Source organism: Mytilus californianus, unplaced genomic scaffold (assembly GCF_021869535.1).
Source record: "Mytilus californianus isolate M0D057914Y unplaced genomic scaffold, xbMytCali1.0.p SCAF_2, whole genome shotgun sequence".
In the NCBI taxonomy this organism is placed as follows: domain Eukaryota; kingdom Metazoa; phylum Mollusca; class Bivalvia; order Mytilida; family Mytilidae; genus Mytilus; species Mytilus californianus.
The window spans coordinates 3,744,883-3,759,815 of NW_026262668.1; the positions used below are offsets into that span (position 1 = coordinate 3,744,883).

General features: G+C 32.5%; 1 protein-coding gene across 4 annotated transcripts in view; it reads left to right on the forward strand.

The window, feature by feature from the left end:
* The window catches only part of LOC127729094 (tyramine beta-hydroxylase-like), a 45,918-nt gene extending 31,770 nt beyond the window's left edge, over positions 1-14,148 (forward strand). For all 4 annotated transcript variants that reach the window (XM_052236748.1, XM_052236749.1, XM_052236747.1 and 1 more), the window contains exons 2-9: positions 1,090-1,288; positions 2,647-2,779; positions 3,155-3,259; positions 4,010-4,189; positions 5,305-5,477; positions 6,767-7,010; positions 10,508-10,604; positions 12,236-14,148. In XM_052236748.1, coding sequence (XP_052092708.1) covers positions 1,090-1,288; positions 2,647-2,779; positions 3,155-3,259; positions 4,010-4,189; positions 5,305-5,477; positions 6,767-7,010; positions 10,508-10,604; positions 12,236-12,824 — 1,720 coding nt within the window. In that variant the 3' untranslated portion in view covers positions 12,825-14,148. The remainder of the gene's footprint in view (positions 1-1,089; positions 1,289-2,646; positions 2,780-3,154; positions 3,260-4,009; positions 4,190-5,304; positions 5,478-6,766; positions 7,011-10,507; positions 10,605-12,235) is intronic.
* The last annotated feature ends 785 nt before the right edge of the window (positions 14,149-14,933 follow it).

Here is a 14,933-nt window from a genome sequence, read left to right on the forward strand (position 1 = left end):
GAGGTCTAGTTATATGATACCCTTGATTGGCTCGACAGGTGGTACGATTCTCGTCAGGATCAACCAAAATACTGTAAAATGTGTACACATTTATTCGGACGAACAATTAGAAAAATAGAATTGAATATTTTTTAGCAACACATGCTTTTTTACGGAACTCATTTTTTTTTATATGCTAGACTTTCACCCACAAAGTAAGCGAATCGGCTTAAATAAGACACTTTATGATAAAAATGAATAATATTTCTACTGTGAAAATGCATCGCATATGCAACAAAAATGAATTGCTCCTATAATGAAAACGAAAGAATTTTACAATTATTCAACAGTAAACATCAATTGCACAGCGAGAACAGCATAGTATAATTTAGCTCAATATCACAAACGGAATGGCAAAACCATTTTTAAAGTTATACAATTAATTAATGATTGTGTTAAAAGGTATGTTTCGGTAAATAAAATTTTACTGCTGCTTTTTATTCACCTGCATGCTCTGTTCGTGCAAAATACTCAATATTTATTTATATGTTTATCGATTTCACGCCTGCATCCCTGTTGGCAAAGATATAAACACATCTGCATCTCTTATCTGAATCATGAAGTTGTTTAAACAATATATTTGATATATTAATTTTATTTCTGTCTTTTTTTAAATTATCAATTTTTCATCTGGTTATTGATCATTCTACATCAGAAAGACATGAGAGATACAGTAAAAATGCTATTTCAGAATTTGCACTTTGTATATACTCAAAGGGTATATTTGTGATAAAAAGTTGTTATTTTGTTGTACTATAAATGTTCCCTTAATGTTTATAATTATTTGTACATATGTATTTATTACTTCTTTCACTGAACTTATGAAACTGAACGAAGCTAGTTTATTAGTTTTATTCATGTTATAATGGGGAACTCAACAGAATCCCTCGAAAAACCATGATGACGAAATTTGCAGAGACAGTCAGTCTGTGCTGTCCTTTTTATAACACATAAACATGTTGATATTAGAATTATTTTTATAACATGCTGTCTTTTATTTGAAATATAATTTTCTTATTTATGTTTCTACTTATTTATTTGTTTTGGCAGGATTGGAACATTACTCAAAAGTCTTGTCTGTATCGGCATTGTAACAGCCTATCCTAATTTTAAAGATATCCTTCCGAATGGAAACGAAGTACCACATCCATGTAAAGCTAACTACGTGTGGCATGGTGTAGGCCACAACAATCCACTTGGAGGTGGAAGTAGAAACCAGTTTGGTTTGGATTTTAAAGCAGCGGGATTGGTATGTTGAGAGCATAATTTTTATACAACAGGAATAAGATAAGTTGATTGATTGTTGTTTGTTTGATGTGTTGTTTTTATCTATCTATATGACCGTATATAATATATAAATTCACGAGGAGTGTTTTGTAAAGCCTGACCAGGATAAAGAACAGGAAATTTAAACTATCTATGAAAGAGTGGTATTTTGGATACGGATAGAAATTTTGTTTTGCAACAGACCATATACATGCGATAGAGTTGTTGCGTAGGTTCGAGAACGTCCAGACTGAGTTGCACTCTCCCAGAACGCGTCATTTTATTTCCAAGTTTGCACTAGGTGTAAAAAAAATCCTGCAATAATCGTCTCAATGTTCCTTATAATTGATGGTTCCTACCATTTTAACAGTAGGTTTAGTATGCTAAAAATTCGATAGAACACCTCAAGTAAAACACACGTACCAGTAAATCTTCAGTGAGACAGGAAATTAAAAACAAATACCCAGGGACGGAACATTGAAGCATTCATATTTGAAGAAATATTCAACCTTTTTGGTCAAACATGTAAAAGATATTTTATGGAGTAAAGTATATCGCTTAGCCAAAATAAAATGCGTTAAATAACGAATAATTGATTTTATTTTTATTTTTTATTCATCAATGGTCATAATCGATTATGCAATGACATCAGACGTACATTATAGAATTTGTCTTTCTGTTTTTACCGCTTGGGTTTACTGGGATAAAGAAAATAGACATAGATTTATAAAAATGCATCCGTTCAGCTGTGGAGGTTACACCGACACGTGCATTTAAACAGGTCATTAATACTTGGGTTGCATAGAGTAAGAGTTTTGCAATCTCCGCATGTTCAAGAAATTTTGAGGGCCCTACCAACTTTATTCAAGTAAATGCTTAAATATGCTGTTCGGATCGAAGTGGGTCTACCTTGCTGAACCATTTCGAAGTACTTTGATCTTTATATATAGTTGTCTAATTGACAATCATACAGCATCTACTTTTATTTCTATTCTAGTCCTAAATATATAGGTAAAAAATACAAGTTATTGAATGTTAAGCAAACAACAATCAATGTTTTGTGTTCCACTTTTGATTATTTCTTATTTTATCTTTGTCTGTTTGTTCATAATAGAAGAAGTTTAAAGATTTAAGCATATAACTTATAATACGTTCATAATAAAAAAAAGAACATGAATTAAAAAATCAAATATGACGTGTTTAATTTCACCTTCAAAGATGTCGACTCGTGGTGGGACCCATTTACCAATAAGAATTTTATAATGATCGATAACATGTAGAAAACTGTTGACTCTGATGGATTCCATGCATATCTTCTCATCGAAATTAATTTGCATTTAGTCATGGACATCTGAATTATGCAGAAAAGATTCTGATGGAGACGGAAGAACAAATGGCGAAGAACTTGGGGATCCTGACTGTGTCTGGAAACAAGGAACTTTACCCTCACGTTTAACAGATATAACACACCCAGGTAAGATTGAAAGGTGGAGTGAGACATGTTTCGATGAATAGGTCTTGTGATATTCTCGGTTTTAATGGCAATTCGCATTTATTAAGCTTCATTTTCATTTTTTTTATAAATGTCGAAAAAAATGGTTCGCTAGATTTTTTTTGACGAATGTTTGATTCTTTCATTGTATGAGTGTTACCCTTGACCGTTCGTCTTTCCGTCCGTCCGTCCCATTTTCGTTGCAATCTTGAGCGGGGGCATTCGTGTCCTCAGACACATTGTTCTTTTATTTTGCTTTAGGTTGTTTGTGTTTTATACTGATTTTATCGGCATCATTTAGCACATAACTGATATCATATAAGCAAGATCTTATTTAAATAATATGATAATTTTCAGGAGTGTGTACGTTATCAGATGGGTCTATCTGTGATACGGACAAGGAATGGATAGATTGTCAAGTGGAAGATGGACTGAAAAATTGCGATGTTATGAAAGAACCAGGTAAAACTCTCAAAAAATTATTGCCAGAGAATTACACACAAGGTACCTGTGGTAACTTTTTCTGGTTATATATAAAAGAAACAACAAAGAATGTTACGAAAGTAGATACACGTCAAAAAAATAAACAACACGTTATTAATTTCATGCGTCCGAAGGACTTTTCTGGATTTACTTTCATTCAAGAACGCTCAATGTCAAATATTTGAGAGTCAACTGTTTTAATTGGTAGACTTAAGTCATATTAACGATAGAACAAAGCATCAAGAAAAAAGTCCATATATCAAATTTTACATTTCCATTAGTCTCGATTATCCAGCCGCTTAATTTTTCAAAGTGTTTATATATGCGTCTGGATAATCGAGACTACATCTCCATCTGAATACACAAATCTACAAAAGAAAATACAAAAAATTGGAGTATTAATCTAGGAATTATGCTACATTCTAAATAAGAGAAAGTTGTCGAACAAGTTTGGTGCAATGAAATGAAAAGTGCGTGTAAAATAGTATATAAAGTCTGAAAACCGATTTACTCAATATGGCGAAACTAAAACTGTGAAGTAAAAATAATCTCAAAACGAAAAGAAATCTTTTCGCTTCAGAAATGAAGATTTTTGATTTTTTTATGAATTTCTGATGTGAGGTTAAAGTAACTTTGACAACAAAAGAATATTAAATATACTATTTGTATCCATACTTTTTGTCTAATTTCTTTTACCCAGACATTTACGTCGTACGATTTTGTTTTCAGAGACATTGAATACAACCATTCGCTTTCCTGAGACGGCAGTGCCAGCTGAAGAAACAACGTACTCCTGTATGATCTTTAATCTTCCTTCTGGTCAAGATTATCATCTGATGGCATATGAACCTTACATAGATAATCAAATGGTCATGCATCATATATTAATTTACGGATGTGATCCGAATGGTAGGTACAATATGATAACAAAACAAATGTCATGCGTACGAAGCGTTTGTCTGGATTTAGTTTCATTTAACATGCTCAATGCCAACTTATTTAAAAGCCAAGGCTGTATAAAAAGTGGCAAAATATTCCAAATAAAACTCATTACATACAACCAAACAAATACCTTTCACAAGAAGATTATTAGAAGTACAATACAAAGGATGTGATCCGACTTGTAAGTACAATATGACAACAATGCAAACCTCATGAGTCCGAAGCGTTTTTCTGGATTTACTGTCATTACGAATGCTCAATGCCGAACATTTTAAAGTCAAGGATTTATAAAAAGCGGTCCAATAGTCTCAATAAGACTCATTTCATACAACCAAACAAATACCTGTCACAAGTAGATTATTAGAAGTACAATAAAACGTACTCTTACAGTTTTTTTATAAAACATGTATTTCTTTTTAAATATATATTCATGACAAAAATGTGCACGGTTGTTAAAGTTTATAATTACTTTCGTTTGTGCCCCTACTTCCCTTCAATTTGTAACTGAAATTTAAACATATGTTTCTTATTTCGCCAGGAATGTATTACTTCAAGGAAACACAAATCGAAGACAAAAAAATACCATCCATATTTTTTTTCATATGACATAATTTATAATATTCCTGTCCTAGAGTATCCGTTAATAAATTTAGAAATTACTAAAGAACCAAGGTTTAAAATAACTCAGACAAAGTTGACATTATATGGATTCGTTATAAATCACATTTTATATTGCATCAGTGTCCTATAGGGCGCTGTAACTATGCCAGCTTGACATGCTGAACCTCATTTTTTAAGTTGACAGTGTCTTAAATATTTGCGTTAATTTAATTAATCTAAGTTTCAAGATACATAACAGCTGACCACTGATATCTGTCAAAAATTTGTTGCATAAGTATGGTTATTTAATGAACTCTTTATTAAGTACAAGTACTCACGATTGGAAAAGTACCGCAGCAATAAAACACCTCCATTTTACAAAAGTTACCCATGCGTTATAGGTTTGTCATAACAATGTTAATTACTGTCGAGATAAAATACCTTTTCATTTGATAGATAAGTTCATGTTTATTCTTTTACAGAAGACCCAGTGCCAGACGAAAAGCTCAATACAGTTACCAAATGTGGCATGAGTGCAGCTAGTAACTGCAATAAACTCATCGGAATATGGGCGGTTGGATTTTCTGGATATTGCATAGATGGACCAATGGGATTTCGTATTGGTCAAAATGGATTCAAACAGGCCGCATTAGAGGTTCGGAAGTAGAACAATCTTTAAAATAGTATTTTGCAAAAAAAAGATATGATATACTACTACTCGTAGTTCCTCTTATATTGCAGATCACGACGTTTTATAAAGATGTCTAATAACATTCTTCATAAGCTTTCATATTTGCATTAGGCCTTCAAACGTTGAAATTGAAAAAACCCACAATTCATCTCATTTTAAAATTCAAAATGAACAAAACCTGAAAACATAATTGACTTCACATCGATGTGAAGATGTGAACAACTCCCCACTTTGTTACAAAGGTGTCGATGTGAGTCAAATGTATTTTTTTAGAATAATTGCTTATTTAGTTTAACCCTAGTACTAATCATTTGTATTGTAACCGGAGTGCAAGATTAATATTACAAACTCACGTTGTTTCCTCCGGGACTCAAACCCGGGACCTTTGTGTTCAAAGGCTGTGCTCTACTACCCTAGCTCAACCACTTACGGCTGGCTAACTATCTACTAAATGTACTAAGGGAAGCAATCCCGTCACACTATACTGGCACGTTTTGATTTAAATCATAACAATAGTAACATGTTGATGTCACAATGCCATCAAAATTATATTTCGCCAGTACAATGATTGGAATGTGTGAGTGTGTCATTTTTGAACATAATTAATATAGCTTAGAAATGGTAGCGGTCATTTACTTTTAAAGGGCCAATAATGTTTTTTACATTCCATCGGACCTTCATGTAATGGTATGTAACTCGTTTTTTTTATGATGATAAATACAGAGCAAAATTTTGACAATCTTTTTTTTATATTTTCCGTATTTTACTGATAAAAGGACTTAGTGTTTTGGCATTTAACAAACAGATACAGTCTGATTATTTTTTTAAGACATAAACAATTTTGTCAACCTTCATGGAATATTATTAAACTTCAAGATAAAATAAAAATGCATCTGGAGAAAACTGTTCAATTCAATTTTTTCCCCACGTTATTTACTGATTAATGGATTTGGTTTTTTGGCAGCCAACATTATATAACACTTTTATTTCTGACAGCAACAATATTAGGCGAATTTGTTTTTTTATGTCATAGAAAGTTTTCAAAAATGAATTTAATAACAGTCAACAAACACTACATAACATAAACCCTACCGAAAATCTGGGGTTAACTAAAGTGTTAACCAAAAAAATAATAAATCATTAAAAATAATAGAATTTATTAGTGAATTTGATTAAATAACATATTAATGTACAATACATAATCATAATAAAAAGATTTATTTGTTATAAAATATACCTTCATTATTTCATAGTTTCACTGGAACAATCCACAGTTAGTAGCGGATTGGAAAGATTCATCGGGAATTACTCTTTATTATACTCCAAAACTTCGACCAAATGATGCTGCCATTTTGGCGACTGGTCAGACACACATAGAAATTCAACCTGGACAACAGAGTTACACAGTAGTTGGGAAATGCCATTCAGAGTGTTCAAGACAATTAATACAAAAACCAATTAATATATTTTGGGCTACGAACCATATGCACTATTTAGGTAATATTAACTCTTATTTTAGAAAACCTGAATTTAAAAGCTATATACGCTTGGTTTTTCTCAATCCAAGAAATGATGTCAATACTATGCGAATTTGCAATTTCAAAACTTAAAGGATGAATTTAGTTATTACAGATCAAGGCTATGTTGATTCCTTTAATTAAGATAACGGCTTTTGACATTAAACTCTATAGAAATTAGTTAAACTCACACATTATAATACTTGTAGTTCCTATAATTCATTCATCACTCTAGCACTAGCGTCCTGGTGATTTTCATATTATTGAAACTATTGAACCAAACTTACTAGGACGTAATATGGTAAACTGCTGTCCGTCCGTTTGTCCGTATGTCCTTCTTTGACACTTTGGACAAGAACTCAAAAACAATTTCACCAATTTTCGTGAAAGAATTATTTGTGTCTATTGACGTAAGCTCCCTTTCTACTTTTATAAATTAGATCATACGTTTCCGAGTTATGGAATTTTATTCATACCAAAATGGGGGATTTGCCAGTTTTCTGACAATAACTCAAATGCTTTGAGCAATTTTCATGAATCTTTGGTGAATTGTTTATATATAGTGACATAAGCTCATATTTGTTTTTTTTATAAATTTCTGATATCACATTGCTGAGATATAGAACTTTATTTGTTGAAAAATTGTTGAAAATCACAGGATTTCAAGTTGATCATATAAAATCATTTAAGACGGTCTGGATGGGGGGGGTCCTTCATTTCTGTATTGTTATTTTTTTAGGCAACTTTTCTCCATTTTTTGTACTTTTTGCCCATTTATCTCTATTCTTTATACTTTATAACCTCATTATTCTCTATTCTTTTTTGTTTTGGTTCATTTTTTCTCTATTCTTTATATTATTGGCCCATTATTCTCTATTCTTTTAACCCCCATCTACACTCTCATTTAAAGCATAAAGACAAGCTTAAAGGGGGTTGGGCGTATCATGCGCTCATGGCACAGCTCTTTATTCTGCTTTGTATCGATTTGGTGAGTTAAGACCTTTTCAACTAATTTTTAAAGTTTGTTCATTTGTTGTAATGTTACACCACTGTCCCAGATTAAGGAGAGGGTTGGACGCCCTCTAACATGTTTAGCCCCGCCACATTCTGTATGTGCCTGTCACAAGTCTGGAGCCTGCAATTCAGTTGTTTCTGTATATCATATTTGTATTTTGTTCATTGTTTTTTTCACATAAATCAGCCCGTTAGTTTTCTTGTTTTTTCTTTCGGGAATTTTCATAGCTGACTATGCGGTATGGGTTTTGCTCATAGTTGATAGCTGTACGGTGGCCTATAGTTGTTAACTTTTATGTCATTTCGTCTCTGGCGGAGAATTATCTTATTGTCAATTATACCACATCTTTATTTTCATATTTACATTTATTACAACTATTTTACCAAAATAAATTTGTAAAATAATTCATTTTATAATGCATAAATGCAATTAACGCAACTTTTATCTAATATCTGTCATTAGGTCTTAGTTTTTACACACTACTGTATCAGTTGATCACGTATTGTCGTATACGTTACATATATAATATAGCTGAAAACAGGTTAAAACTGATCATTTAATAATCTAGATTAAACATAAGTAGTTTATATTTGAACTCATTAGTATACTTCCATGCGCATTTAGAAGAGAGGCGAAAGATATCAAACGGACATTTCATAAATTGTACGTTTGATTTTCAGTGGGAATCAAAAAGCAGTAAACGAACTATGATGATACGATGTATGAAATTTATAATTTTTTGTGGTTCAGAATTAATTAGTTTGCACCGTATACAAAACTTTTAAGAGGGTAACATTGCTAGTTAGTTGAGAGATACGATGTTTCTATGGCTGAACTCAAAAGCGAATGTTTAAGATCTTTAGGTACCAGAAACGTCATCTGTTCTGTAAATTTACTGCTTGTATACTATTTCCTTTCTTGATATCTGACTGAGTGTGGATTCGCATGAGGAGTGATGATCATGTGTAGGAAAAGACACCATGTCGTCGCACCTAGTCTCGATCCGTATCGGGTGGTGCGATTTCCTAAGTTTTTGTTTATCCTGTATTTGCATATAAATATTGATTTAGGAGTTATACATCAGTCTAGGACTGTTGTCTCTTCATATCAATATTGATTTAGGAGTTATACATCAGTCTAGGACTGTTGTTTCTGGATATCAATATTGATTTAGGAGTTAACATCAGCCTAGTACTGTTGTCTCTGCATATTAATATTGATTTAGGAGTTATACAACAGCCTAGGACTGTTGTCCCTGCATATCAATATTGATTTAGGAGTTATACATCAGCCTAGGACTGCTGTCCCTGCATATTAATATTGATTTAGGAGTTATACATCAGCCTATGACTGTTGTCTCTGCATATCAATATTGATTTAGGAGTCATACATCAGCCTAGGACTGCTGCCCCTGCATATTAATATTGATTTAGGAGTTATACAACAGTCTAGGACTGTTGTCCCTGCATATTAATATTGATTTAGGAGTTATACATCAGTCTATGACTGTTGTCTCTGCATATCAATATTGATTTAGGAGTCATACATCAGCCTAGGACTGCTGCCCCTGCATATTAATATTGATTTAGGAGTTATACAACAGTCTAGGACTGTTGTCCCTGCATATTAATATTGATTTATGAGTTATACATCAGTCTAGGACTGTTGTCCCTGCATATTAATATTGATTTAGGAGTCATACATCAGCCTAGTAATGTTGTCTCTGCATATCAATATTGATTTAGGAATTAAATATCAGTCTAGGACTGTTGTCCCTGCATATCAATATTGATTTAAGAGTTATACATCAGCCTAGTACTTTTGTCTGCATATCCATATTGATTTAGGAGTCATACGTTAGTCTAGGACTTTTGTCTCTTATTAATACTCAACACCTAAGACCATTATGAAGTGAAGATTGTAAGAATATTTTGATTGTGTTTCTGAAATTGCTTAAAACAACAACGTATGAAGTTAAGTTACCGCCAACTTACGTTGAAATTGGACTAAAATAAGTTATATTGCAAGTTTTGGTACTGTTGTATATGAAGAATTTTTTATGGATCACATCTCTTTCCTCGGGTTTGGCAATTTTGAGTCAGTAGTTGTATAAGATAGTTAAAGTTTTTGTTGTATTCCGGTTTACGTACCTTCTCGACATAATTTTTCTTTGGATTTAAAAAGAAATTTATAGAACGCTCTTACATATTATGTTGATATTTGGTTTGCATATGTGGTAATATGTTAATACAAACCAATACTGTTTGGGTTTATTTCATTTTGTTTAAATTTCCTGCCTTTTAGTCGAAAAAGATTATATGAATTGTCTTTGAACGCTCATCTGTGTGGTCATTCCTATAATCGTAATGTATGTCAATTCTCTCTAAGAGTAGTGTTTGAAATTTAGATAGTAACTTAGAGTTGACGAATAAATTTATAATTTTGTTGTTAAAAAATTTCAGGACATGCAATGAGTATTAAGGTATACAGAGACGGTGTGTTTTATACAGAACTTACAAATGATGCTATTTATAACTATGACAGTCCTGTAGAGAAAACGTGAGTTTACAAATCAAGTTTGTTAAATCTTTTAAAAACAACAGCGTTATGGGTTACGTTATTTTTTTTGCTTTTTTTATCTTTATATATAATACAAACTCTGACAATTTATTTTCAAATAATTTTACCCCACTGTTTAGGTGGGTATTTTATAGTATTACCTTGTTCAACTATTCGTCCGTCCGTCTGTTTGTCAAACAAACAGTTTTGTCACACGTTTCACAAAAACCGCCGAACAGAACAACTTTGAATTTTATCCGTAGCTTGACACTGATGAGGTGTATTGAGTGTGCACTTTTCCGATCTTTCAGAAACCTGCTTCAAGTCTGCGCTCACTTTAAAAATTTCAATAATTATAATAAGCTTAAATTTTCATTTTACATTTATTCAGTACTACTAAACAGAATGACTTCATATTTGGCAGACAGCTTTTAACGTATGGGCGTTTTCTTGGATCTGCTTGATACCTAACTTTTGCTTGCCGATACTATGAATTTTCATCATAATGAACATGTTGAATGAATACAAAATATTTTCTGTACACTTTTATTCAAAACTACTGAATAGAATAACTTAATATTTGATCAGCAGCTTGACTGTGATGAGTTGTGACGTTTGAATACGTTAAGGACATGTACTTCTTGTTTTCTGATATTTTAAGTGAAGAGTGCTTAGCACTTCAACGCTTGCATTGTTGTTGATAGATGGCCAATAAGGTCCAGTAGACTTGTTTCCCCTGAAGTAATTTTAAAGACAGCTATTCTCAAACAGTCTTTCAATTTCGACCTAGCTGCATAGTTTCACAACGTCAAGTGTGTACATTGAGGTTCTTACAATATTATGGCGTATTGATAACAATATGAGCAAACTAATTGTGTCCAAAAAAAAATCACAAGTTTTCAACAGAAGAATATATATATATAAATGTATACGAAGAACATTTTTTAGTTAAAATTCCGTTTGAAGTAAAGTGATATATAGTTTATCAGACACAAATTAATCTGATTTTATTAAAGATGTCCTCGATGTCAAATTTGACAAAAAAACATGTAAAGTTTGCAAATTTGACCCGTCCATTTACCAAGAAGTTAAAGAACAGGTTATGTATAAAATATAATTGACCGAAGCAGTAACTTTTAAAGTATTTTCGTCCCAATTAACATGAAATTCATCTTCATCAAGTGACAATTAAAAGTGGTCAATATTATCGTAAATGAACTCCATGTACATAATTTTTGAATGGGTGTTATTTTAGTATGTGACCAAAATTGTTAGAGTTTGAATAACCATAAAAAAAAGTATGTGATATAATATTCGCTACCACATAAGAAATGTGGATTTTTGATAGTATATTATTGGCGAATGGATTCGATTTACAGCCCAACATATTATGTTGATACCTGCCTAATGACTGCATAATGCTCTATATTGGTTCTTTTGAGCCAATCGTGTAATGTCTATCAATGTATTTCTGGGTAGGTATTTTAACATAAAAGCATTTAATTCATACTTAACATGTTCATTCACGTTTTACATGATTGGGCAATTTGTAGATTATTGTTACAAAATGTATGTCAATTGATTTCAAAATGTAAATTTTGGAAAAATAACACAAATTGCATATGTTAAAGGTACTCAACTGCAGTTCAAGTGCTACCAGGAGACGAAATTGTAACGACATGCAAGTTCAAATCCCTTTCTAGACCAAAGACCACGTTTTTTGGTGATGCTACAAGTGACGAGATGTGTTTCGGATTCATGGCTTTTTACCCTGCTGCAAGCATGCCATTCCCTACGTGCACAGCATGGAAAGATATCTCAATATGTAATCAGTGGATTCAACAAGAACATAACGATTGTAAATGGGTTGATTTTATGGTTTATAATGTAAATGAAACAAAGCGTGTAAGGGATGAAGTAATGGCCAATTGTAAACCGTTCGGGAATTGTCTTTCTGAATGCAAAGCGACACTTCAGGTCCTTTTTGCTGAACATCCATGCATGCAAGGTGACGTGTACGAATTGATCAAAGAAATGGCTATTAAATGGGACAATAAGGAAATGCAAGGTTTTATTGTAGCAGTTGATTCATGTAAAGCTGAAATGGCTGCAGATGTGTACCTTAAAAATCTTCAAAATGACAATACTAATGGATCTGACCGGTTGGGTGGCAACTGTTTACTACTGTTATCTATGATTGTTTATATGATGATCAAATAATTAATCTTTAAGCCCCCATCACACTAGACCAAGACCATGCAAATCCCACTATGATCTATATAAAAATAAGATCGAGGTGAGATCGTGGTATGGTCGGCTTGAATATTCAACATTTCAAAGTTTTCACGTTCATACCACGACCTTGTTATGATCCTGATAAGATCCTGCTACGATTAGTAGCGAAATCTTTTCCATTAGCTTCCCGATTGCACCACGATTTCAAATACTAGTACGATGCTTCGTATAGTTTTGGCCACGACTGCACTACGAATGTTTTGATAATGTTCAAATTTGGTCGTTGACCTCCACGATCATGGAGACATTGGCACGTCCTTACTACGACCACCACGATCTTACAACGACTTTCACAAATTTTCATAATTTCATTTCGGAATCGTGGTCTTAGTGTGATGGGGTATTACTCTCAGAATGAAATATTCAGACTTCCTCTTCTTGAAAAACCTGCATCCACATCTGATAGATATGATATACAAAACAACCTGAAACAAAAGATTTGCTTCATAATATAAAATAGCGTCCTTCTTTCCAAACAGAATTAGCAAAACTGAGTTCTGCCACGTGTATCTCTTCTAAATAAGGAACAACCAATAAGAGTCGCACATGCAGACACGAGCTTCTTTACACGAATAAACCACGCCTAAATTATATGTAAGCTTACATCTACAACTGATAGGTATGTTACACAAAAATTGATGACACTATCACTTGGGCTTACATTTCGTGGTTGTATGACCCACTTCTATGCCCCCCCCCCCCTCCCCCCCCCCCCCCCCCCCCAATTCCCTTTCACTTAATGCAGAAGTCAGCTAATTTAACTTAAAACTTGGCTGTGTGAAGTCAACGTTTTTATTACCATCGCCCCAACATACACATTACTATAGATGATGTCAAGAACAATTTGATCTTTTATATTGATGCAAACTGTACGATATACTTGCAATTGAGCGGTTCTATAATACCATACGGTACCATTTTTACTGCAACAATTATAATAAAGTACACTATCTAGTATATAAGACTATAAAACTTCGACTTACCACTGAGAGAAAATCATACCAAGGAATAAACATCGAAGATCTAAGACCACTTCATTGCTCACCCCTTTAAATAAAAAGGGGCCATCTTAGAGCATATAATTTTATTATCTCTTTGGTTTTCTCTTATTAAAAGCAAGCTAGTTCCCATCTTAGAAGCTAATATTTCATTTCATATTTTCAGTGAATTTTACTTGCATATTTTTGTGTTAATGCTTTATGCATGTTTCGGTATTCATAAATCTGAATAAATGATTTACATTATTGTTTCCACTATTTATATTAATTTCCTGATGATATATATAGATGTTCGAAAATTGTCTAATTGAGATCCATCCTTACCTCTTTGTATTCATTCAATATTTCTAAAATCTTAATATTGGCTTCTGATTTTGTTGCAAATTTGCACAGGTGGTCATCATAGAAGTTAAATGAAAAATGTGAGGGTCGCCGGAATGACATGTTCCTGATATTAATTCAACGATATATAGTTTTTTAAAGAAAAATCTATGTATTAAAAATTGGAGATTTTCTGATTTACGACAAATTTAAGAAGTTTTTTCGCCGATTTTATGTGCTTTCTATACAAATGTTCACCTATTTTGAAAGAATTCAATCAGTAATATTTCAGAAAATAAAAGAGATAAATGCATTATTTTTTCGATTTTTAGGTGAAGTTCAACGAGTCAAAAAAAAAAGTTGTGATCAAAATTTTAAGAAAATCTGTGACATAGCCCATTTACTTTAACTTGACCTTAAGGCTGCTTCTTATCTTGATTTACAGCTAAAAATTAACAACGAAGTTTGGTTGAAACTAAACCTAAAGACAACGGAAAGCCGTGTTTTTATTTCAAAATTTCAGATTAAGATTTCAGATAGAAAGTTCCCATGACCGACTGTTAATGCATTTTGTGAATCGTATGGTTAGATTCGAATTATTTAATCAACTGCTATTTTGTGATGCCTAAACACCAAATATGACTCGTAAACGTATTTTAATACTTTGTCGATACTGATGCTAGTGGACTGTAAGTGCTTAAGGGTATCATCAGCT